Source organism: Xyrauchen texanus, chromosome 3 (assembly GCF_025860055.1).
Source record: "Xyrauchen texanus isolate HMW12.3.18 chromosome 3, RBS_HiC_50CHRs, whole genome shotgun sequence".
In the NCBI taxonomy this organism is placed as follows: Eukaryota; Metazoa; Chordata; class Actinopteri; order Cypriniformes; family Catostomidae; genus Xyrauchen; species Xyrauchen texanus.
The window spans coordinates 3,351,281-3,377,604 of NC_068278.1; the positions used below are offsets into that span (position 1 = coordinate 3,351,281).

General features: G+C 39.5%; 1 protein-coding gene across 2 annotated transcripts in view; it reads left to right on the forward strand.

Annotated features, from left to right (window-relative positions):
* Positions 1–7,738: 7,738 nt before the first annotated feature.
* The window catches only part of LOC127622192 (nuclear pore complex protein Nup214-like), a 73,299-nt gene continuing 54,713 nt past the window's right edge, over positions 7,739–26,324 (forward strand). For both annotated transcript variants that reach the window (XM_052096195.1, XM_052096204.1), the window contains exons 1-17: positions 7,739–7,916; positions 8,671–8,866; positions 8,971–9,122; positions 9,333–9,531; positions 13,896–13,966; positions 14,056–14,119; positions 14,208–14,311; positions 14,474–14,580; positions 15,089–15,155; positions 15,251–15,377; positions 15,518–15,676; positions 17,165–17,765; positions 17,890–18,041; positions 21,033–21,109; positions 21,192–21,272; positions 21,369–21,518; positions 23,779–23,937. In XM_052096195.1, the coding sequence (XP_051952155.1) occupies positions 7,875–7,916; positions 8,671–8,866; positions 8,971–9,122; positions 9,333–9,531; positions 13,896–13,966; positions 14,056–14,119; positions 14,208–14,311; positions 14,474–14,580; positions 15,089–15,155; positions 15,251–15,377; positions 15,518–15,676; positions 17,165–17,765; positions 17,890–18,041; positions 21,033–21,109; positions 21,192–21,272; positions 21,369–21,518; positions 23,779–23,937 (2,508 nt within the window). In that variant the 5' untranslated portion in view covers positions 7,739–7,874. The remainder of the gene's footprint in view (positions 7,917–8,670; positions 8,867–8,970; positions 9,123–9,332; positions 9,532–13,895; positions 13,967–14,055; positions 14,120–14,207; positions 14,312–14,473; positions 14,581–15,088; positions 15,156–15,250; positions 15,378–15,517; positions 15,677–17,164; positions 17,766–17,889; positions 18,042–21,032; positions 21,110–21,191; positions 21,273–21,368; positions 21,519–23,778; positions 23,938–26,324) is intronic.

Sequence of the window (26,324 nt, forward strand, 5' to 3'; positions counted from 1 at the left end):
TCTGTCTTTTGATTTTGGGTTCAAATATAGCATGTTCTTGAGAAATGTTCTGAGAAATAACCTAAGGCATATGAAAAAGAATTCAATAAAAATCAAAGTGAAATGATACATTTCACAAACGTTAACTGACATATTTCTTACTCAAGTGATTGCTTTTATTACAGTTGATTTGATCAATTGTTTTGAATGTTATCTTCTTTTGTCTTGTTTACAAAGTTTGACTGTATATTTCATATATTCCCTTCTCAAATCATAATGCCTGTGTGTGTTTGAGTATCTAAACACTGACACACACATACACATGTGACTTTACCTGTAAACACATTTATGAGGTGATGAACACCTGCTGAAGCAATGAGCGCTCACTTAAACCGCTTGCATGCAAATTCAGAATCAGCATCCCCCAAATTAAAACTGCTACTTTAACTGTAAGATTGTTTGACGTACACCGAGTGAGTTTTTCACTATATTTCTGAACTGTAAATTGTCTCATAATGAAACTGGTATGAAATACTTTGCTGGCTTTATACATTTGCACTTAATGACTTAAAGGAGCGGCTCAGATCGACTGTACAAACTGACTGGAGAACTGTGCTGTGTCCTTCCCTCTGATTGGCCGATGGTTCTGGTGAAGACTGTTGTTTTGAGAGTGTTGCAAAGTTGCACAGCGACACGAGAGCGATGTCGTCCTTCTGTTGGTGTTTCTTTTCACAATTCATGCCACGATTGTGTTGTTTTCTTTGCCGTGTGCTTCTGTGCCCTGAATGTTGTTACATCACTTATGATGCACTAGATAGTGTACACTAACAGAGCAAAGCCTCCCAAAGTCTTATTGTGTATTTTGTGACAAGTCTTAAAGGTGAGAAAAGATGTGGCATGATTGCACACTTCGGTGGTTGAGAAACATGTTGTGTGTTCCAGAACACAGTTTCACTACTATGTAATTGCACTATTGGGTGAATCTCACAAAACACCGTCACGGGTCACGTGTCATCATAAAAACTAAAGAAATGCATTCAAATTATATTCTGCATAAAGTAAATGATGCCTTCTTGCAGGACAACCCACTAAAACCTCATTACTATAATGTGACAGGATGATTTCTTTTCAATAGTGATCCGCATTCGATTCGCATTACTGTAATAATAATAATAATAAAGTCTTTTTTACTGAATTACATTTAAAAAATATTGTAATGTGCTACAGAACAAATGATGTAAAACATGATTTATAAATACTTTAACATTTAAATCATATTTCATTGTATATCGTAATGAGTCATTGAATTATTTTTCTGCATTACACTTTTCAAAAACAAATCATAAAGTTACTAAAAAGGTCTCTTCTGAAGCAAAATACTGTATTTGATTTTATTCTGGGGTGAAATATGATGTTCTTGACAGGCAATTATTTTTTGCATTACATAAAAAAAAATACAAAATGATACAAATCTAAATGATTCTAAAATAGGCTTCATTTTCTTTAAACAAAGCATTTCATTTATATTTAACTTAATTTTTTTGTGACCTGGACATGTTCTTGACAGATTTCATGAGATTTTATGACACACACACACACACACACAAAAAAACTCAAATAAAATGTTATTTTCAATGAAAGTGGGAATAGTAAGAATATATTTACAGTCATGCAGCACATACACAATACTGTAAGTGTCAGAATCTTCAGGTGTGACACGCTGTCACAGTTGTTGTAGAAGATCTGGAAATTTAAATGATTTAATTGTGTAAAGAATTACATCCAGTTCCACTAATTTGGCCCTAATGTATTTTAAGAGTGTTTTGTGGGTTAAATTGCCTAATTAATGCCATGTACATTTGGTTCTAGTGACATTTGTTCATGTTGATGTCTAATATTAACATGAAAGAACACTTGATTGGTGCTGTTTTAAGAACATCTGGAAGGTTTTAACGGCTCAATATTGAACACCGGTCTAATTGTATTAATTGGAGCATCATTATTTAATTGAACTTTGATATGAGGCCTAATCAAAAATCTTTTCAGTCTAATAATGATGGCAAAAATATAATTGCAGTTTATGGGGAGAAATCGCCTGTTTTGATTCATGATGATTATGGTAATGTTTGATTTGGTGATTTTTTTTGTGTGTTATTGAGTTTAAAGAACTTGTGCCTTACTGTAACTACTGATCTCATGTACCACAACTGTACAAAAATATTGAAATTTGTATGCAATTGCTTGTTGTTTATCACAAATTTAGTTTGAACTTTCTTTTTTAATAACTTCAACACGCCTGACGATTCTGACAATAACTGACAAATGTGCTGTTGAGCACGACTCGTTAAACTCGTTGTTTTGACAATACTCATATATTTATTGTTTATGCAGTTTGTGATTTTGAGGGATTGCGATACATTTCTAAAGGTAGAAACTGTTGCCCAACATTCAGATGTGCAAATATATACTGATGAACTAATATCAGCAAGGCCAGTTCTCACACTCGTATTTCAAGCACATCTTTTATATCTTTGCTTATGTACACATAACTCCACACAGACATTTTTACAGATGTGCACGTGTCCAACCTTCTATTTTGTTTATTTTTGAATCTAGGTGGATCTGAATTTATGCAGAATGAGGAAGCTGTGTGTTGTATAGTAATATTGATGTCCAAATGTATTGAACATGCACATTTATTCTGTGTTCTGTTTCAATTGTAGAAGCTTCTTTAATCAGGCCAAATATCAGCTCTAATATATAATGGAAATGTTTTTACACAAGTGTCGTGTGTGTGTGTGTGTGTGTGTGTGTGTGTGTGTGTGTGTGTGTGTGAGTGTAAGAGTGAGTGAGTAATTAATTGTGTGTGAGTGTGTGCAGTTTGTGTGTTTATGTGTGTGTGTGTGTATGCAGTTTGTGTGTGTGAGAGTGAGTGAGTAATTGAGTGTGTGTGTGAGCGTGCAGTTTGTGTGTTTATGTGTGTGTGTGTGTGTGTGTATGTGTGTGTGAAAGTGAGTAATCGAGTGTGTGTGAGTGCGTGCAGTTGTGTGTGTGTGTGTGTGTGCAGTTTGTGTGTGTGAGAGTGAGTAATTGAGTGTGTGTGAGTGCATGCAGTTGTGTGTTTGTGTGTGTGTGTGTGTGTGTGTGCAGTTTGTGTGAGTGTGTGCAGTTTGTGTGAGTGTGTGTGTGTGTGTGTGCAGTTTGTGAGTGTGTGTGTGTGTGCAGTTTGTGTGAGTGTGTGTGTGTGTGTGTGTGTGTGCAGTTTGTGTGTGTGTGTGTGCAGTTTGTGTGAGTGTGTGTGTGCAGTTTGTGTGTTTGTGCAGTTTGTGTGAGTGTGAGAGTGAGTGAGTAATTGAGTGTGTGTGAGTGTGTGTGTGTGTGTGTGTGCAGTTTGTGTGAGAGTGAGTGAGTAATTGAGTGTGTGTGAGTGTGTGCAGTTTGTGTGAGAGTGAGTAATTGAGTGTGTGTGACTGTGTGTGTGTGTGTGTGTGTGTGTGCAGTTTGCGTGAGAGTGAGTGAGTAATTGAGTGTGTGTGAGTGCGTGCAGTTTGTGTGTTTATGTATGTATGTGTGTGTGTGTGTGTGTGTGTGTGTGCAGTTTGTTTTTGTGCGTGTGTAGTTTGTGTGTCTGTGTAGATTGTGTGTGTGCGCATGTGTTTGAGTGTAGATTGTGTGGGTTTGTGTGAGTGTAGTTTGTGTGTGTTTGTGTGTGTGTACATGCATTTTGTGTGTGTGTTGATTGTGTGAGTTTGTGTGAGTGTAGTTTGTGTGTGTGTACATGCAGTTTGTGTGTGTGTGTTTGTGTGAGTGTAGTGTGTATGTGCATTTTGTGTGTGTGTGAGTGTAGTTTGTGTGTGTGTGTGTGAGTGTAGTGTGTGTGTGTGTGTGTGTGTGTGTGTGTGTGTGTGTGAGGGGCACTGTGCATGTAATGTTGAGAATGATTGAACAGCTCTGACCCAAATTCTGTATCTGAATATGAAATGCAAATTTGAAACTCTGATCATTTTTTTAGTAAATGATTTAGTAATTTAGGAGTTAGTAATTTTGAAGTTTATTTTGTGTTTATTTTGCTGGTGCCCAAACTGCAAATATCACAGTAACGATCAGTGAATTTCAATAAAACCCAACTGTGCTCTTGAGGTGAATCCAGGTCAATATTTTACCACAAAAAAAATTAATTAAATGTAATTGCATTTAGAAAATGAAGCGTATTGTAGGCCCTTTAATGTTTTTTTTTTTTTTGCATTGTCAAAGTATGTCATCACAAATGCAAATAATTTATTTGGCCACCCTTGATAATTAAATTATACTTAAACTTGTACTTTACAAATGAACTTTATAATTGAAATAAAATTCTAATTTTCCACATTACAGTGATGAGAATGACATTTTTTATTTTATATAATTTATTACAGTTAACCTCCTGAGAATGTATGTTAAATGGTCATGAAAATAATGTCCTTTTAAAAAAATAGGCTTCATTTCCTTTATGTAAAATAATGATATTATAAATATATATTTATTTTGGGGTGAAATATGACCCATCATGAGATGCACCCTTTTAGCACAGTATCTATAACATATTGGCATTATAGTGTAATGTATTTGCATATTCCTCAGTCGTGATGATGTGTAATCACTTTATGGAAATATTCAGATTAGTATCGGCATTAATTAACTGCCTAAAACGACATGCTGTTTCCCCATAGACCCTCACCACAAAACGATTCAATGAGCAATTATTATGGGACTCTGCATTTGTGTGTGTGTTTCCTCGTAAATAATGGCAACACTTTAACGCCTCACTGTTTGTGTGCAGATTGGTGAAATGAATTGTGGGTCTTTAAAGCCATGAACTCCGAGCGCAGACAATCAGAGGGAGATTGTGTATCAGTTCATTTGAGATCCTGCAAATGCTCACCGTACTTCAGCTTAGCTGCATCTCTGTACACCTGAACTATTAAACTTCATATCTGACTAAATATATACAGGCCACAACTCTCACTTTTGAATGGAGTGCTAATGTTTGCTAATCTTTACCCAGTGTGGCATTAAATGTGTACCGCACTGCTTTGCTTTAAAAGCAAGCCTAATGGTTTCCTTAAAGAATAGTAATAAGTGACTAAACTGTTTATCTGCTTTTTATTGAAAAGAAAACAATTATGTCTACTGCTAAATGTTACTGTCATTGTTACAAATAAAATCTTTAATTCCCAGGTATATTGGACTCCTGCACCTCTATAATAGTTACATTGTTAAAATCATTTCTTCATAAATTTCATACTGAAAGGTCTGCTTTTGAATAAAATACCATATTTCACAAAACAATTATTTTACTCACTTTATATGAACAGTTATTAGGGATTCTCTTGTGGTTAAAGCCATCATTTATCAAGCTAATTAAACATGATTGTGAATATAAATATACTGTAACACACAACATATTTATTGCTTGTAGACAACCTGCAACATTAATTATTACTGCTCATCTAAAACATATGATCAGTAAAATGACTTTATGACCTGTTATGTCATGAATGGGAAGCAAATGTTGTCCCTTCCATATAGATGACAGTAAAGAAGAAATGGGCTTTGACATTTAATCCGATACACTTGAATGATTCAAGCGACCTTTACGTGTCTTCAGATGCACTTTTCTTCTTCTGATTGTGAACATTTGAAATACTTGCATTCTGTGTATTTAAATAATACAGCAATATGGTGTTATGATCTACAGTGCTTGAAAAAGGTCCTCCAATGACTGTCCCCTGTTCAACCCTAAACTCTGCAGGGCTGTGGCCCTCCATGAACTGAGTTTGACAGCCCTGGGAGCATTTATTTTAACATAAATGTAGAATTTAAGAAATATGTCCAAGTTCACGCTCAAACTAACGTATTCAATGTAGTAAGAGACGCAAGAGCAGATAAAAAGTTAAAAGGATTTATTAACAATAAATTGCAACTTCAACTGGGCTGGCAAAGAGTGAAGAACCCGGCACCAGCTGCAGTAAGCAGGAGATAGACTTTCGTTAATGGAGGTGTTAAGCGGTACAGAAAAAAGGCACACGGATGCATCTTTCCGTCCAAGGAAGAGCGCTGTGACAGGACCGGACCTCTGACACATCCACCTCCATCACAAACTGATATGCAGGGTCGGGAGTTACTAGGATACGCAAAGTAGAAAACTGCTTCTTTAATTTAGAAAACGTGGCCTCAGCCCTCGGGGACCAACAAAAATCTGTGCAAGTTGAGGTGAGATCTATCAGAAGCATGGCAAATAGGATGTAATTCCGAATAAACCTATGACAGAAATTTGCAAGAATCTGGGGTTGGCCAATTGGAGATGGCTCTAGCAGTCGCTGAACATGGTCTTGGATATATCTATACAGGGTCTAAGCGAGCCACCCTTCTTCTCCATGAAGAAGGACCCCGCCCCTGCCGGTGATGAAGAAGGGCCTCCCACTTGGGAGCCGAGAGCAAATACAGCCGCCCCTGAGGATACGAAGTGCCAGGAAGCAATTCAACAGCACAGTCGTATAGGCGATGAGGAGGAAGGGTCGCGGTGCAGGACCAGCTGAACATCACCCTCAAGTCATGGTATGTCAACGGTCCTGCATATAAATCTGCCAGTTCATCCTGCAACAAAACACAAGACTAGACAGGGGAGACAGCAGAGTTAAGACAGTGCAACAAACAGTAAGGACTCCAAGCAAGAACAGTGTTGTTTGACCAGTTTATATGTGGGTTGTGCATTACCAACCAAGGTTGCCCCAACACTATCGGTGCCACTGGAGATTGGATCAGGTTGCTACACAGTCCACCATAGCAGAGACTGTGTGACTGGTTGATCCATTCTGCAGCTGAGCCGGGAGAAATGTGTGTAATCCAACACAATCCAAGGGTGTTGCACTCGCCAGTAACTCCCTGCCAACTGATGAGAAGTGTCTTTTACTGGACAGGAAGCAGAGAAATGACCAGACCGGGCACAATGAAAGCATAATCCTTGCATGAGGCGTCGCTGTTTCTCCTTATGAGAGATCCAAGTTCTCCCGACCTGCATGGGCTCTGTGTCAGGCGGTGATTCTGGTGACCTGGCAAAAGCTGTGGACTGGGTAGGATGGCCTGCCGCCCGGGTAGGTGGGGAGCGGCGGCGACGACATAGGGCCGTTGATCCACTCGGATGACCAGGTAAACCAAATCGACGAAGCATGGAGGGAGATCCGAGGAATGGATTTCATCCTGGATGTCGTTGGAAAACCCAAGCAGAAACTTGTCCCACACGGCAGGATCCTTCCACCCACAAGAAGCAGCCAGGGTGCGGAACTCGATAGCATAATCTACGACTCACCCTGATTCTTAAGGTCTCCAGTTGATGAGAACTTGTTCATTATTGCCCTGATGGTGGAAATGGGTATTTTCAATGCTTTAGCTATTTTCTTATAGCCACTTCTCATTTTGTGAAGCTCAACAACCTTTTGCTGCATATCAGACTTCTTTAGTCTAACCCACTGTGATTGATGATTAAGGGAATTTGGACTGTGTGTTACCTCATATTTATCCCCTGTGAAACAGGAAGTCATGTCTAGTGCACAAAAGATGCACAACATTTTTTTTTTTTTTAAATATGAATGGGAATATACTTCAGATATTTTACTCATAAGGATTCTAGGGATGCCAATAATCGTGGCCAACGTGTTTAGGGCTGATATCACGATGACTTATTTCCTCTTTCCCAACATGCGTCATTTCCGCCCTGAGTTCAGCGCGCGTTCTTGCTAACGTGAAGAGAGCTTAACATTACCAGAGTAAATTCCTTAAATCATCATTCTTCTCTTTGTTAAGTACATATTTACTTGTTATTGGACTTTAAGACCCTCGAGGGAAGGTTTGTAACGATGGGCGATGATCCAGACTCCATTCCGGAGAGAGAGATGAAGGTGAGCGAACTTCAACAGCGACACTTTCATTAATATTATTATCATAATCATTATCATCATCAATATTTATTATTGTTATTGTTGGTGTTGTTCTTAGTGTTACTTTATGCGGTACAATCTAGTAGTTTATGTAGTGTTATTATGTGTGTTTGAGCACGTGACGCGTGTGTTTAATGTTTCTTTATAATAATTTTATAAGAGAAAATAATAATTAATATATGTGATAATTTAATTATAAGCTCACATCTGTCCCAAATTCACTGAAGCTCTAGATGATTTTAAACACCCTGCTGTTGATGTTGAGCATGACTCGACAAGTAAACACGATCATCTGAACTCAATAGAAACACGATTTAAAAACATGTTTCTAAAATCCTCCATTAATAAATGGTTCTGTTTGAGGTATTTCAATAGATCGTTTTCACATGCACGCACTGTAGCAGTACATTACTGACAGATTGTATTGTTAATAATAGCATCTGCTTACCAGGATTTGATGAATTTCAGGTTAATTTTAGGCCCTAAAGAAACAGTATCTATTCACTTCGAACATAATATGATGAGAGTTAATAGCAGTAGGATTTCTTTCATTGGATAGTTTTAGTTTCACTTGTGCTTTGAGAGGAATCTGTCAGCTGTAAGAGTTTGACAGGTTTGGTGATCTGTCTCTATTCAGTTATTTTTGTGTGGTGTACAGTATATAAACACATCAGCTTTCATTTAAATTTTGTCATCTGATGTTTTTGCTCTTCAGGATTTCCAGTTTCGTCAGATGAAGAAGGTTCGAGTGTTTGAGTCACCTCATGAGCTGCCTAAAGAACGCTCCAGTCTGCTTGTGATCTCTAATAAATACGGCCTGACATTCGCTGCTCGAGACAAAACACTAAAAGTTTTCCTGACTAAAGACATCGTCTCGGTGGCACGTGTAGAAGGAAACCCCAATGAGATAGGTTAGAAACACACTGACACATAAAGACCCATCATACACTCATTAATGAGATATTTGTGCCAGATCGTTTGTGTTATCGTATTAATGTGTCTCGTGTCTCATCAGTGGAGAATGTGAGCGCTGTGACAGTGACAGTAGATGTGTGGATTCATCACGTGGCTCTGAGCAGTGATGAGCTCACGCTGTCTGTGTGTGGCGTGTCTGATGGCGCTGATCTGACGCTAGACTTCTATGATGTCCGCACCTTCTTCAACAAGGTCATTTCACTCTTATAAAACTATTTAAACATACCTTTTAGTCTAGTTTTTAGTTCAAATAGCTCTTTGTATTTAGAGTTTTATGTGGATTGGTGCTTCAATTAAAATAAGATTTATTGTTCTTATAGATAGTAATTGAATGACGCTGTGTGTATATGTTAATAATGCTCAGTATGTGCTCTGGCTGATGCGAAGTGTTGATATTAACAGGTCAGACAAGACAAACAGCCCTTCACATCCTTCAGACCGGCAGCCTCATCGGGTGTTCTTGTCCAGGATCTGAAGTGGAGTCCAGTGGAGGCGTCTCGTCTCGCCACGTGTCTGTCTGATGGCAGTATGATGGTGCTGGATGTGCAGGACTCCGTGAATGTGGTCGCACAGCTGCCTGCGTCTGTGGGAATCACCTGTGGTCAGTATTTAATTCTTTAAGCTAGGATGGGCATGCAAGAAAAAAATGATCAAAATAGTAACTCTACTTTCCAATGCATGCAGACATTATAACCAAAACTGAACAAGTGCTTTGGAATTTTCAGACAAATCAGAAGTGTTCCCTTTTGATAATTTATATAAAAATGTGTACTGCACATATCATTGTAATCGGTAAAAACATCAAACTCATCAAATAGCCATGAGTCATATGTTGTTGGAAAGCTCTCAAAGAGTTGAATACAACAAGCCTTTTTCTTTACCCATACATGTCTTTGACATACATGTTACATGTAAACAGGTGTTGCTTATTTGCCGCTCTTTTACTTATAACTTCACGAAATATAACCAGAACACAAAATGTGAAATATAATTACTTGGAGGACGTGATTACCTTTACAACGAGCCCACACACAGCATAATCGGATGCAGGCCCGCCGACAGGGGGGGACAAACGGGTCTGTTGTCCCGGGCCCAGGGTAGGAGGGGGGGCCCAGAACTGGGCCCTCATTAAATTATGGAATAATTGTTAAAAAATAAATAAAATAGGCATATTTGTGGAAAAAATATCTAATATTTGAGTTACATGAAAGCTTTTTATTTGTTTTCTTCCTAATTGTCCTTGAAATAGTGGTCAAGAACCCCGCCCACCCCCAAAACAAAAAATGGTTTGGCCACTGATCAAAATTTGATGTTGTCATTTGATTTGAAGTTCAGTAGGCTAACGTTACGATCAAAATGTCCGGTCAGCACAAGTCTGGTGCTCAGAAAAGAAAAGAAAAGAGAAGAAGGGAAGAAGAAAATAGAGGCCTTCGAGATGTCCTAAACAAATATTTTAAAAAAGGTGGTGACGGAGAAGCTGGAACTAACGTTAGTAAAGTCAACGTAGAGCAAGGTAAGAAACAGCGCAGCCAACGTTTATGAGTGTTGTCAAAGACCCGGTACCAAGTCGGTACTAATTTTGTTTTAAACGTCACGCCACGGTACCAGGTTTTCTCAAACCCGGTACTTGATGCGCGTGCATGCCCGAAGCGCGTGCAGTTGCGTCCTCTTCATAAAAGTGCTGAGACATTGCGACCGGCGGTGCTGCTGATGTGGTGGCTGTAAATCCACTTGTTGATAAGAAAGGAGGAAAGAGACACATATGGAAATATTTTGGATATTAGCTCATAATAGCGACGCGGCGCGCTCGTTTTACAGGCGCGCAAGTTCATTGTTGCATAGCAACGACAGACGCCACGGGAGAGCACGCGCTTGTGGAAAGGAGAAAGCGGTGCGAACTGCGCTCTCCATGATGACGAGGAAGTATTAGCAAAGAATTCATTGATTTCTAGCCCTTGCATTAGCTTTACTACTAGATATATTTATGGAGATGAGAAATAAAAAGCCGGCTGAAATGCGTCACTGTTGGCATCGGTGAACAGATAATGGGCCAGATCCGAGTCTATTTTTGCTGCGCTGCTCATGCTTAATTAAAAGTGAAAGCACACTTTTGATGGACAAAAAATAAATATGATTTCACACAAAAAGTGCCCAAAATGCACAGATTTTGCATGTCTAGTATGTTTTAACAAGAACTGCAGTAGGCTATGTCAGAAAAAAAAAATGAAAACATTTATAGAAAATGTACCCATTTAAACGTGTTTTTATTATTCAGTTTGGGTAAAAGTATATGGTTTTTTATAAAATAAAAAAAAATGGAAGTCTGCTGTAAAGTGGTTAGAACAACGGAATCGGCTAAAATCAGAATTGGCCTAGAAAATTGTAATTGGTGCATCTCTAGTATAAGAGCCTGACACAACACGTTATCTTTGACAGAAACAGTTGAGTTTGGTAGCTCCGTCAGAGAGGATGAGACAGAGAGGAGAGAGATCCAGCTGCAGTCAGGTGACAGAGAGAGTGATGCGTTATCTTTGACAGAAACAGTTGAGTTTGGTAGCTCTGTCAGAGAGGAAGAACAGAGGAGGGGAGAGGAACAGGAGAGGAATAGCAGAGGAGGGGAACAGGAGAGGAAGAGCAGAGGAGGGGAACAGGAGAGGAAGAGCAGAGGAGGGAGAAGAACAAGAGAGGAAGAGCAGAGGAGGGGAACAGGAGAGGAAGAGCAGAGGAGGGAACAGGAGAGGAAGAGCAGAGGAGGGGAGAAGAACAAGAGAGGAAGAGCAGAGGAGGGGAACAGGAGAGGAAGAGCAGAGGAGGGGAACAGGAGAGGAAGAGCAGAGGAGGGGAGAAGAACAAGAGAGGAAGAGCAGAGGAGGGGAACAGGAGAGGAAGAGCAGAGGAGGAGAACAGGAGAGGAAGAGCAGAGGAGGGGAGAAGAACAAGAGAGGAAGAGCAGAGGAGGGGAACAGGAGAGGAAGAGCAGAGGTGGGGAACAGGAGAGGAAGAGCAGAGGAGGGGAGAAGAACAAGAGAGGAAGAGGAGAGGAGGGGAACAGGAGAGGAAGAGCAGAGGAGGGGAACAGGAGAGGAAGAGCAGAGGAGAGGAACAGGAGAGGAAGAGCAGAGGAGGGGAACAGGAGAGGAAGAGCAGAGGAGGGGAGAAGAACAAGAGAGGAAGGGAACAGGAGAGGAAGAGCAGAGGAGGGGAACAGGAGAGGAAGAGGAGAGGAACAGGAGAGGAAGAGCAGAGGAGGGGAACAGGAGAGGAAGAGCAGAGGAGAGGAACAGGAGAGGAAGAGCAGAGGAGGGGAACAGGAGAGGAAGAGCAGAGGAGGGGAAGAGCAGAGGAGAGGAGGAGAGGAAGAGCAGAGGAGGGGAACAGGAGAGGAAGAGCAGAGGAGGGGAAGAGCAGAGGAGGGGAACAGGAGAGGAAGAGCAGAGGAGGGGAAGAGCAGAGGAGGGGAACAGGAGAGGAAGAGCAGAGGAGGGGAACAGGAGAGGAAGAGCAGAGGAGAGGAACAGGAGAGGAAGAGCGGAGGAGGGGAACAGGAGAGGAAGAGCAAGGGAAAAGGAGAGATCTGGGCATGGAGGGGCCCATCTAAGATTATCTTGTCCCGGGCCCAGGCAAGACTGTCAGCTGGCCTGATCGGATGCATAGATCATTAGATGATCCACACGAAGCGCAATGTACACACAGCACATAATGTGCTCTCTGGTTAGAAACACGTTAGCGTTCCTGGATCAGATGACTTTATCGGAAATTATGTAAAACATGTCCAGCGTCATGGAGCGCTAAACCAAACGTATTAGGATTCAGATCATTGCAACCAGATGTGGAAGGGCCAAATAAGGGCAGAAAGGATCGTTCACTCTAATTACATATGGCCACCAGCAGATGGCGCCAAAAACATGACACAGGCTAAATGATGACTCAAATGACACAGAATGAAACTGAATGGTATCTCATTACTCATGCCTGCATGCTTTGAAGAGAGAGTATACCTTAAGTCATTGTTGTATTTGGATTGTTTGTAATGTTTATGTTTTATCTGTTTGGAGACAGATATGTTTGTGGACAGTAGGATAAATTATTTTTGTAATGCTATATTTTTTGATTGCTTTGTTGTATCAACAAAAAATTGATACTCACTACAAGTGACATGCTTGGGAACAAAATAAAAGCAGTTTCTCAGAGCCACCTTATTTACACCCAGAGATATATAATGTCAAATCAGAAAAGTAATAAGAAACATTTTTGGGCCTTTCATTTTGGGTATGGAACTGAAACAGGAAATCTTCAAAAACACCTTCAGAGCTTAAATGCTTAATGTCTCACAGATAATGACATATGAAGTCATAAGACTCTCTGAAGGTCAAATGTATACAGTTAATGTTTTTTGGAATTTTACATTTCTAGGCTCCTAACATCATGGCCTGCATTTTCATCATATGTAATAAAATGCATCTGGCACCTTAATAATAATAATAATAATATTAAGTAATATCACATGAAGAATAGTATCGGAGCCATAGCCTAGCGGGCTGTGCTCATGACATTATGGGGCTGATGCATTTTAGGTGAATTGAGTTCGAGTTCCGGCTCATTTCCTGTCACCTCTCTTGTTTCCCTATCCCATTAAAGCCAAAAAGCCATACAAATAATCTTTAAAATAAAAACAATAAAATAAAGACTGTGAAGGTCTGTTATGCAGTGCTTTATTTGACAAAAACATTCTGCAACATTTTGGTAAAAATACATAATTTTTTCTTTTGGTTAAAAATGAATTAATTCCATTAATTTGTGATTAAGCTTCATTTAAAATGAAAAACACGGATGATCGTAAAAATGAAAATACATTTAGAAAAATGTCTAATGGATTTCATAGGGCCCTGTACTGTATATTTAAGTATTATTGATTCATTTAATATTTAAGTATTTTGATTTGTTTCCCCCTCTCTTTATTTGTAGTGTGCTGGAGTCCTAAAGGCAAACAAGTGTCTGCTGGGAAACAGGACGCTACAGTAGTTCAGTTCACTCCTGTAAGTCCATATATAAGAGTGTTTATGACTTACAGATCTTCACTCATTATTATTTAGTTCTTTGCACTGTGTGTGTGTTTGTTTGATAGACGTTACAGGCGAAGAAGGTGATTCCCTGTCCCAGCTTCTACAATCAGGACAACCCTGTGAAAGGTGTCAGAACTCACACAACTGCTCACAGCATCTCCATGTGACATCAGCAGTAATGAAACCTTTAACATGTGTGTCTCTCTCTCTTCAGTGCTGGATGTGTTGTGGTTGAGCACGTATAACTTTGCGGTGGCATACGCGGCAGCTGACGGATCGCCAGAGACACCACCTGAGCTGGTAGTCGTGTCACTTCCTGTGAGTTCAGAACACAAATCACACAAAATACACATGATTTCAGACTTCCATATACAGAGATCACTAACAGATTTTGTGTGTGTGTGTGTGTGTGTGTGTGTGTGTGTGTGTGTGTGTGTGTGTGTGTGTGTGTGTGTGTGTGTGTGTGTGTGTGTGTGTCAGAAAAAGGATGAGAAGAGAGATGAGCGCTATCTAAACTTTAATGACCTGGTGTACGGTACCTGCACAGAGAGACAGCATCACTTCTTCCTGTGTCATATAGAGGACTGGTAAGACTGGTACACTTCCTGTCCATGTGATTTAAAGGTGGGCAGGACAAACAAAATCTTACCACTGTATGAGTTAACAGCCTAGTCATTTTAGCTGGGATGAAAGAATGTTTACATGTTAAATAACTATGTGGTAATTCATTTTCTTTGATGATCCAGAAAGGTACTTCATTTGATTAGTTTCCCTTTTTTCTAAACTTGATTAACCAAAAGATCAGAATATTTATCACAAACTTTACATTATAAAACACTTGAGTTCAAAACAAAAGACTCAAAACAGAAACTAATATTATAAAACGGACAGATTTGACTCTAAATGCTGATCAGATGAACATAACTGATATGCACGGATCCGTGATGGCACACTACATTACATTAATGCGACAAGTAGTACTGGGAAATTAATAACATTAGACCATTTTACCCACCATTCTCTTTTGTCACCTGTGTTTTGGTGCTGTTTCCATGTACCATGAATCAATAAATCAAATGCATGTCTCCTGTACAGGGATCTGGTGTTGGCTGCTTCAGCTGCTGCCATTGAGGTCAGCATCATCGCCAAACAAGAGAACAAGGTAACCATAACACACACACTGCACAAACCAGATCAGGTTTCTCTTGGAAATACAGTAGAGTCTGATGTTTAGTGTGTGTGTGTGTGCGCGCGCAGGTGAACTGGGAGCTGTGGTTGCTAGAAGATGCCAGTAGAGCAGAGCTGCCTGTCACAGAGAACAGTGAGGACACACTTCCTGTGGGTGTGGCTATAGATTACACCAGTCAGGATGAGATTCAGCTGTGTAAGTTGTGAAGAAAGTGATGCTGAAGTGGTTGAATTCAGAATCTGCCAGATGTTTTTCTTTCTTTTTTTAATAGAGTGATCATAAAGAAATATTATCTGGCTGTTAGTTTGTGAAGTAATTGCTGTGTTGATCTTCAGCTGATGAGAAGAGCTGTCCTCCTGCACCGACACTGATGCTGCTGTCTACAGATGGTCTTCTGTGTCCGTTCTCTTTACTCAACCTGAACCGTGGGGTTAAACAGCTGACTGTGAGCCCCAGTGATCTTCGTGTGGAGAAAGAGAGACCACCGGCAGCCAGTAAGACAGCAGCAATATCATTCAATGTCTCAAGAGTCAAACCGACACGCTGTTTGCGCACTTAGTTTAATTGCTGGGCCTGAACTTGAATTTGATTCCATGTTTGCATCATCACTGTGAGTGCAATAGGATCCCCAGGGAACAAAGTATTTATTTTTTTGTTTAATTGATCCTGATATCGATTCTTAATCACAAGATAGATGTTTTTCTCTATGCCAGGAGTACTCATTACGACGATGGCACAACAACCACTGACTGGTTGATCTCATTAACAGGCAAAAAAGTAAAAGAAAGTTGAGAAAACCCCCCCACAAATAATGTGAAGCTTAAAGATCACCTTTTATTTCCTCGTTACGGTTCTCGTGTGCTGTGTGACTGACTGACATGCAGCTCTGATGAGAGCACTCGTGGAGTTGCAGTAATGCAGATATGAACCTAATACGAAAAGCATTTCAAATCGCCCGTCTTGGTGAAGTGCTGATGTAAACGCAGCTATTGATGTCTAAATTAAAGGAAAACTGCGAGACTAAAAAAGTGGATTTGTTTCAAAATATCAGACTCAAAACAATTAGAAAATAATAATCGTACATAAGAACTAGTTACACATGCAAACACATCAATGCCTAAAGGTTTGCATAGTAAGCAGACATGATTTTATTAATGAGATTTCACAGAATGAGTGTCGTTTGACTCCATTTGTCTGCATCATGTGTCGTACTTTGCACCATATCCTGGTGGTCATATGTAACATTGTGCTTCATGTGGATTATCTAATGATCTATACATCTAGTTATCTTGTGTGTTGGCTTGTTTGAAAGATAATCATCTCCTCTAAGTAATTATATGTGATATTGTTTGTTCCATTTATTTTTCTTGTAGTTTTAAGCAACACCAGCATGATTATCAATAACATATACTATATAGCTATTACTCTGTATAGACTGGTTGTATTCAACTCTTTGAGAGCATTCTAACAACATATGACACATGGCTATTTGATGAGTTAGATGTTTTTACCGATTACAATAATGTTTACAGTGCAATTATGTATATAAATTATCAAAAGGGAACGCTTCTCAATGCCCTCTGACGTGTACATCAATTCTGTAATAAAAGTGTGGATTTTGAGCCTCAAGCGGAAAGAGAGATATTATGTATGTTAGATGGTTGTAGAGGTGATGTTAGATGTGCTGTTTTTATGAGCCACGTGAATGGGTGGCCACAAGCCACGCAGCCACAGAATGAGAATCACTCTTTGAGGAAGCACAACAGAATACAGGAATCTTGAGATGTTGTTTTCAAAGTTTCTACTACTTTTAACTCGTAAATGTAGTATTTATGACACTGCATAGCAGTGCGACGCTCCAAACGTGTCTGTCTGAGGCTCGCACATGTAAATGATTACGATTAAAAATAGAGCAGGTGGAACGCAAAAGGAACCCAATGCAAAACAGCACTTGTACTGATCAAATGATTTTTGTGTTTCAGAGTCCACCTCCATTGTTCCTGCTGTACCTGGAGCTGCATCCATCTTCTCACCTTTCCCAGCATCCTCAATCACAGCTCCGCCCCCATACACCTTATCCTCCACAGCTCTGCCCACCTCCACCTTAAGTTTAACAGCTCCGACATCATCCAACTTATCCTCAGCAGCTCCGACCCCAGCCACCTTATTCTTCACAGCTCCGCCCTCGTCCACCTTATCCTCTGCAGCTCCACCCCCATCCACCTTTTCCTTCACAGGCCCATCTCCAGCTGTCACCTCTGTGATCCCACCCCCTTCAGCAGCAGCTCCGACCCCAGCCTCATCCTCCACAGGATTCTCCTTCTCTCTGCCTTCTCTGGGCTCCTCGGCTCCTTCAGCCTTCTCCCTGAACTCCACAGCAGCCGGTTTTTCCTTCAATGCTCCCAAACCCCCCTCAGATGCTCCAGGAGCTTCGGCCTTCTCCTTCAGTTCCTCCTCGCTAAAAGAGGTGAGCGCTCCCATCTCCACTCCACAGCGTCTGGCCACAGCGTCTCCCATCATCAGCAGCTCCAAAACCCTCACAGAGCCTGCCACACCCCCCATCAGAATGAACCTCACGGACAGGTGCGGTCACAAACCTTCCATGTGTCAGTTAGATGCTCATTATTAGGGATGGTTCACCCAAAAACTTGTGGAACACAAAAGAAGGTTTGTTATTCCTTTTATATTTGTATGCGTGTGTTTGCAGGTTTTTGTCAGTGGAGACTCCAGCATCGGTCTCATCTGTTGCTCAGCCGTTTTCTCTAACTTCCACACCCAAACCACCATTATCATCATCATCAGAGCCCAGCAGTCAGACAGCAGCACTGATCAACATCAACAAACCAGCTGCTCCTGCAGGTACACACCTCACATACTGACTGATGTTCACATTTACACAAATATGTCCTAACCAGAGATGATGCAGTACGAGTCCAGCAACAAGCAATCCGTCTGTTCTGCTGCACAACGTGACACAATCACAGCCATTCGGAACGTATTTGATGTGTAATGTACAGCTAAGTGATATTTCGGACCAATGGGAGTTGGTAAACGAGAAATAAGAAACCAAGCGAAATGTCCAAAATTACACTGTCACGGCTTGATATGATATATCGCACTAATTAACATGCACGGTTATGTTATCATGGCCGCTTTAAAATACCATGAAAAATAATCGATATAACCTCTTAGCCAAGTTTTTTCAAATGTACTGAATGCACTGTAGATTCAAGATTCACAACTGGGGACCAAAATGAACACTTACCAAGTGCCAGATGCAAGCAATTATTTGCTTAGTCTAGTAAATAATACAAGTACTCATCATTGATTGTTACAGTTTGAGTTTGTTATAAAATTACCAACGACAGTCAGACCCTCGCTAATGTGTTCGTGAGCTGTTCAAATCAAAGACATATAAACCTTATAAAGTTACCAGGGAATTCATAAGGGACAGCAACATAATAGATGGTTTTAAGTTCATTAGTACGATTGATATACTGTTGATGATGACTCTCACTGATAGAATAAAAGAAAGACATTCAAACCGTCTTCTAACAGCTTACCTCATTGAACATTTATCATCAGAAGGTTTTCTCCAGAGCTCCATGTGGCAACACATTCGCTGTTTTAAGGACATTTTTTTTTTATATAATGCAAAATACAGTTTCATGGCTGGTAAGAATTATTTATGGATGGTATATTTTATTATAATTTCTAATTATTGAGATTCAGTATGTAAATAAGAAACCAACATGGATGAGATGCATGATGAAAAAGGAAAACTTCTGACCCTTTATCCCTCTACTAAAAGAGTCTGCAGTGTGGAAATATTTTAAAGGGGTCATGACATGAGAAACCAAATTTGCCTTGATCTTTTGGTATATAAGAGGTCTTTGTATCATTAAAACATCCTGCAAGTTTAATATTTTAAGACGTCCTCCCCATTCTAAACGAATCATTTATTTAATCAAGCTTAAAATACAGCTGGTTCTGGATTCATGGTTAGAAGTGACGTGTCGGTTAGAAGTGACGTAACAGCGTTTGCATATGACCGCCTCCAGCACAACATAACTACGCTATAAGCGCAAGACAACTACGCTCATTTCGTATCGCCGTGCGCCTCACAAGTGTTCAGTTGATGGACAGCGAGCTCTGACAGAGACTACTTGTGCACAGGAAAATTACGATGCCACACAGATGTGCTGTTCCTGGCTGTGGTCAAACAAAACCTCTGAATAAGCTGCCGAAAGATCCAGACGTCAGGGAAAAATGGATGCAGTTTATTTTTTGCGGACGTCTCAGTCACGGCAGTGTTAACTTAAGCGTTTGTTCTGTACATTTTAAGGATGACTGTTTTGAGAACAAATCTCAATATGATGCTGGCTTTGCCAGAAAACTGTTGCTCAAAGATAAGTCCGTGCCGACTATTCTGGGAACAACGACGACGCAAACTGTAAGTAATCTATTTTAAACTTTAAACTACTTTTTAAAGCGCAATTTCATTCATTATGAATAATCACAGTGTTTTTACTTAGTTTACTTGCATATTGTTCTGGCTGGAGGCGTCAATAATTGATACATAGGCACTGACGTTAGCCAATCATAACAGTGGGCGTTAACACTGAAGTCTTAAATGGAAAACGCCCCCAAAACAGACTGTTTGAATCAGAGGATGAGAAACAGGGTGGGAAAAGGTCATAAATCAGTAGATTTTAAAAGTTTTTCTTAAAAAAAAATATATTAATACTATAATTGCACCTAAGCGAACATAATAATACAATAAAAAAACCCATGTCATGACCCCTTTAAGACATATTTATTATGATATTAGTTGATAGTCATTTATTTATTTGTATAAAATTGGATTCATTTTAACAGTTCATTTTGTTTAGCACATTTGTTCAGATATTGTTCAGTTATTTATATATAATACATATTATATATTTATGCAGTGGATTCAGAAAGTATTCAGTCCCACATTTTTTACATTTTGTTATGTTTTTGCCTTATGCTAAAATGTTTTAAAAAGAAATTCACATCAATCTACACTGATGAAGCAAAACCCAGATTTGTGATAGCATTTTCAGACCATTAACTCAGTACTTAGTTGAAGCACCTTTGGCAGCAATTACAGCCTCAAGTCTTTTGGGTATGATGCGACAAGCTTTGCACACCTGGATTTGGGTTTTTTATGCCATTCTGATTTGAGGCTGTAATTGCTGCCAAAGTACTGAGTTAAGGGTCTGAATAATTATTTCAATGTGATAATTCAGTTTTTTGTTTTTAATAAATTTGCAAAGTTATCAAAAATCTGTTTTTTTTTCTTTGACATTTTTAAAAAGCATTTAGCATAAAGCTGCAAACTTAGATAATATTAAAAAATAAAGGGGTCTGAATAGTTTCTGAATGCACTGTAGATACACGTGCTTACATAATCTATTTTTCCTTTATTTAAAGTATTCTAATTATATTCCTTTTATATATATATATATATATATATATATATGCTTTAAATACTCTTCTCTTTGTTAACACGCCCATGTGTAAGTGTGTGTGACTAATAATGTGCAGACATTTTGTCTTTGAAAAAGCACTTGTCATTAACAACATGTTTGTTGATCTCTAAACATATTTCGTACAATACCGCGCGCAGTAAAAGTTTCAGCAATTAACAATGATGCATGTCTAGTTATGATGAAAAGCTCACAATAACATTGCAGAGATGGCTGGTATTGCTCGTGATTTCACTGCATTGCAGCTGGTTAAGACACAGTGTAATCCTCCAACTTCTTTCAGTTTATAGAGTTTTCAGAGATGCAGGGTTGAGTGTCAATTGTTGTGTTTTTGTAGTGATGTCGCGGCCGGCTCAGATCAGTGTGCCTCCACCAGCAATCGCCCCGCATCCATCCAGCACTGCATCTGAACAGGTACATCACTGTTTCACTAACGTGTTTCCAAAGCTGTGGTCTTCTCTCTTACTGATCTGAAGGGTGTGTTTGTGTGTCTCAGGCTGTGTCTGCGAAAGCTCTGGAGAAACATCTACAGCAAAAGAAAGTCTCTGATCCTGTAATGACTGGAATTCTGGAGGAGGTACTGTCTGATATTAACAGCATTCTCCCTTATGCTAACACTGTCTTGATTATTCTGGTGTACAGATGTTTTGTGACAGTGCTACTGTCTGTTCAGATCGGACACTTCCAGAAAGAGCTGGATGAGCTGAAGTCTCGCTGTAAAAATGCTGATTTCAGGGTGGGCAACACGGATGAGATGAGAGATCTGAGGAAAGACTCTGAGAGCCTACACGACTTTACACTGGAGATCAAAGACACTACTGAGGTACAACTCTACAAAGCCTCTTAGAGGCAGAGAGGGGATTTATTTTCTGAAATAGTTAATTTTACCATAGTAATTCCATGACTGCATTGTGGTACATGTAACATGGATTTTAAAACCATGGTTCTTACTGCAGTTTTACTATAGTGAATCTAGTGTTGTCAAAAAGTACCGGTACATCTGTACCAAGTCGGTATTAAAATGAAAAAGACATAACGATACCAGTGATTCGACAGTACTGAGCACAAGTACCCGCACACTTACTGACACACGACTGCTTTCAAATGCTCTCATGCTTTTTTGAGCTTGTTCTCTGTTACTGCTTTTACACTGAAATGCACAACTAATCAAATTTAAATCGTGATATGTCCTAGTGTGATTATTAAACCGCAAAATGCTTCAGTCTTGTTCTGTATGAACTGCATGAGCTTTATATGAATCTGTGAAGCAGACCGCTCATACACTGGAAACTCCACAGACTATGAGAGATGACCGAGCAGAGCACTAATCCACTCTGAAGAGTTATTTTTATATAATTGATCTATTCCCTGGGCCATGTAGCGAACCGTTTATCTGGAGAAGTTAAACTTCCATCAAAAATACATGTCAAAATAAAATCTCGATTCATAATACAAACTAAACTGAAATTGAAGAAATTGCAAAAGAAATGTAATCCTCACTATAGAACAAATAAATATTATAATAATCATGTATAATGTTTGTAATAATAATATAAAGTTAAGCAATATATCACAAGCAAGAGTGATTTTGTATTGAATAAGATTGAAGTTTTTTAAAAATGCAATGTTATGTTGATGAGAAATGTGTCTATTTTTTTGTTAAAAGTTTACAGATTTGTTTTCATCAGACACCATTTTGAAAATGAAATTGTATTAAACTTTAAAACAAGGAATGCTGAAAAAATCAAGTGTTTGAAACACTTGAAGGAAACATGCATATCTTTGAATGTATTATTTACATTGAAATGTAACTTTAAATTGGCTAAAGGAGTGTTTTCAGTAGCACATTATCAATTTAGAATTTATTTTCTGTGGTATTGAAATTGGTATCGAGAACAGTGAAATTTCATTGGTATCAGTTCCGACTACTGAAGTTTTGGTACTGTGACAACACTAAGTGAAACAATGGTTAATTGCAATTTTGGTTGAAACCAAAGTTTTAAAAACAATACTATGCAGTAGTAAAACAGTAGTAACCATGTCTTTATTTTCAATTTTTTGGCAGAATGACCATGATTTTTATTACCATAGTTTTGGTTTTCCTGTATTATTACTATTGTTTTAGCACAAATACCATAGTTAAATTATGGTTACTGTAGTAAAACAATGGTTAATTATGGTAAAGGATAGATAAAGGTATTGAGAGGGAACCCAAAATGTATTGCTACGGGAATGCAAAACTATTGCGAGGGAACGCAAAATGATTTCAGAAAATAAATGACCTGCCTGTGCTCTTAAGGGCTCTGTACAACACGCACTAACCACAAAAGTACCCTAGTATAACCATAATTTTTGTATATGTACCATCATCATGCCATTGTTTTTGGACATGTAACATGGTTTTATTGTATATTACCATTGTATATTAACTCTTTCCCCGCCAAACACAGAATTTTCCGGGTTTTATGAAAAAAACGCTTCCCCGCCAAACACGGAATTTTCCGGGTATCCGTGTTTTAGGTGGTATACGGTAAGGAAGACCCGCACGCATGTTTTGAAAGCGTACGCAACTCTTTGATCAAAGAAACAGACTGCGATTGTCTCAAACATGAAGAAGTGGAGTATTGAGAAGCTCAAAATATCAGACATAAACATGCCTTTTTCTCAGCTTTTTGTCCGAAATGTTGTTTTTGACAAAACCTACCTCTGTTCAAGTGGCAATAAAAAAAGAACAAATGAAGATAAAATAAAATCATTTTTGCCTAAAAGCAGAGGCTCAGATCTTTATTTTGATATACAGCATCTTCATATATTCATGGAAGAAAATATTCTGCGGGCCATTAAAGTTTAGCGAAAATCGTCAAAAACCCTGGCGGTGGCTGGCAACTTTTTTTTAAAAACGCTGGCGGGGAAAGAGTTATCACCACATTCTTTATTTTTTTTAATTATAATAATAATAAGACTTTATTTCATTCAATTTCAATCTGTCATAAACTGATAAAGTGAGGTTCTGTAAATGTTGTTCAAGATCTCCGTTGTGCAGTATGAGGTGTAACGGTCATTATTTAATTCTTTGCCTGCAGTCTCTGCATGGAGACATCAGCATGCTGAAGACCAGTCTGCTGGAGGGTTTTGCTGGAGAAGAAGAAGCCAGAGCTCAGAATGAGCTCAACAGAGATAAAGATTACCTTCAACTGCTCTACAAGAAACCGCTGGACCCTCGCAGAGAGGAACAACTTAAGGTTCAGTCTCATCACACTCATTAACTGCACTAAAGACTGGAAACACTCTGAACAACTCTGTAAAACTACAATATTCCAGGTTGTTTACAAATTACTTAGAGACCCTTTATAAAGAGGTGGCACTACTTTTCTAGGTAGATTAACTTATGTGTTACTGAAGTAATTTAGGCATATACTATATATGTACACGGATGAGCCAAAACATTATGACCACCTGCCTAATATGCTGTTGGCCCTCCGCGTGCCGGAAAAACAGCACTTACCTGCTGAGGCATGGACTCTACAAGACCTCTGAAGTTGTCCTGTGGTATCTGGTGCCAAGACATTAGCAACAGATATTTCATGTCCTTTAAGTTGCAAGTTGGAGCCGCCATGGACCAGACTTCTTGGTCCAGCACATCTGACAGATGCTCAATCGGCTTGAGATCTGAACTGAACTGCAACACCTTGAACTGTTCATCATGTTCCTCAAACCGTTCCCCAACATTGTGTGCAGTGTGGCAGGGCCCAATTTCCTGCTGAAAGAGGCCACTGCCATCAGGGGATACCATTGCCATGAAGGGGTGTACCTGGGCTGCAACAATGTTTAAGTATAGTTGGTACGTGTAAAATTGACGTCCACATGAATGGCCGGAACCAGAGTTTCCCAGCAGAACATTGCTCAGAGCATCACACTCCCTCCACTGGCTTGCCGTCTTCTCACAGTTCATTTCCCCAGGTAAATGGCACACACGTACACGGCCGTCCACGTGATGTAAAAGCAAACGGGATTCATCGGACCAGGCGACCTTCTTCCACTGCTCCAAGGTCCAGTTACGATGCTTGCTTACCTATTGTAGGTGCTTTCGATGGTGGACAGGAGTCATTATGGGCACTCTGACCGGTCAGTGTCTAGCAGCCCCATATGCAACTGGGTGTGATGGCCTGTGTGTTGTAACGCATTCCTCCCGGTAAACATCATTCAAATTTTCCGTGACTTGTGCCACAGTAGACCTTCTGTCGGTTCAGACCAGACGGGATAGCCTTCATTGCCCTCGTGCATTGATGAGCCTTGTGTACCCAACACCCTGTTGCCAGTTTGTGGTTTGTCCCTCCTTGGACCACTGTCAGTAGGTATTCACCACTGCTGTCCGGGAGCACCCCACAAGTCTTGTCGTTTCATAGATGCTCTGACCCAGTCATCTGACCACAACAATTTGACCCTTGTCAAAGTTGATCAGGTCTTTACTCCTGCCCTCAACATGTTGCCTACAAGAACTGATTGTTCCCTAACCATCTAATCTACCCAGACTTTGACATGTGGCCTTGTCAGGAGATGTTATTTGCTTCACCTGTGAGTGGTCATAATGCTTTGGCTCATTGGTGTATATGTATTTATAAAATGTGTAAAAATTTCCTTACAGTGACGTGCAGCCCAGAAACAGAGGCTACAAAAGTCCAGATTTAATTAAACCCCAGATGCAGTTTATTGTGCTACCAAAATCCCAATTATAATCAAAGTGAACGTTCATAGTGAACATTTTTATGTAACAAAATGAGCAGTAATTCCTCAACAGTAGAGATTTCAGTACTGATTTTAAGTCTAAAAAAATCTAAAGTACATGTCACAGTGCCGGTTCTTTGTTCAAGTGGGACAACTGATAAATGAGGGCGTGGTTGTGACAACTGGCTCGCTGTATGATTAGCTGAGAAAGTGACACGGATTCAAACTGCTAACCTGAGCTGCTGAGTTCAACCTGTTTTGTGAATCTTTTTAGCTGATTCATTAAAAAGGCCCTGTTCAAAAGAATAATTTGCCTGCATGGAACACCTCTCAACAGAAAGGGTAATGATTATGTGTCACAATTACTCACAATTATTTATTTATTTATTTATTTTTAAACAGTAATGGTTAAACATTTTAAAGCTTTATTCACCATGCTGCTCAGTAGCCTCAGAGTTTTTAGTTTATACACACTTTTTTTTGGCTTGGGATCTTCACACATCGATTATCGGAAGATTTCTCGATGATAATCGATATTTATATATATACACAACTTAAAATGTGAGCAGCAGGGTGTCGCACACCAGACGTGTATGGCGGATGACATGCGCATTCTAAAATTCAGAATTTTCAAAAGAACTTTTCTTCAATGCTTGGCTTTAATATTCTGAAGTGTCATGGAGCACAAGTTGCATAGTTTTCCATTAAATTTGACCCAAATAATTATCAAAGGACAAAGATTACTAACCTGCAAACTCATCAATGTCACTTTGTTCATTCTTCGTAACTTTGGACTGCCATCTGCTGCTCCGCTCCAGCTCATACTGTGTTTAGTTTTGTGTGTTTGTGATTGTAACTGACTGCAGTGAATGGTATATCACCCTCTTGTGGTCTCACAACGCTA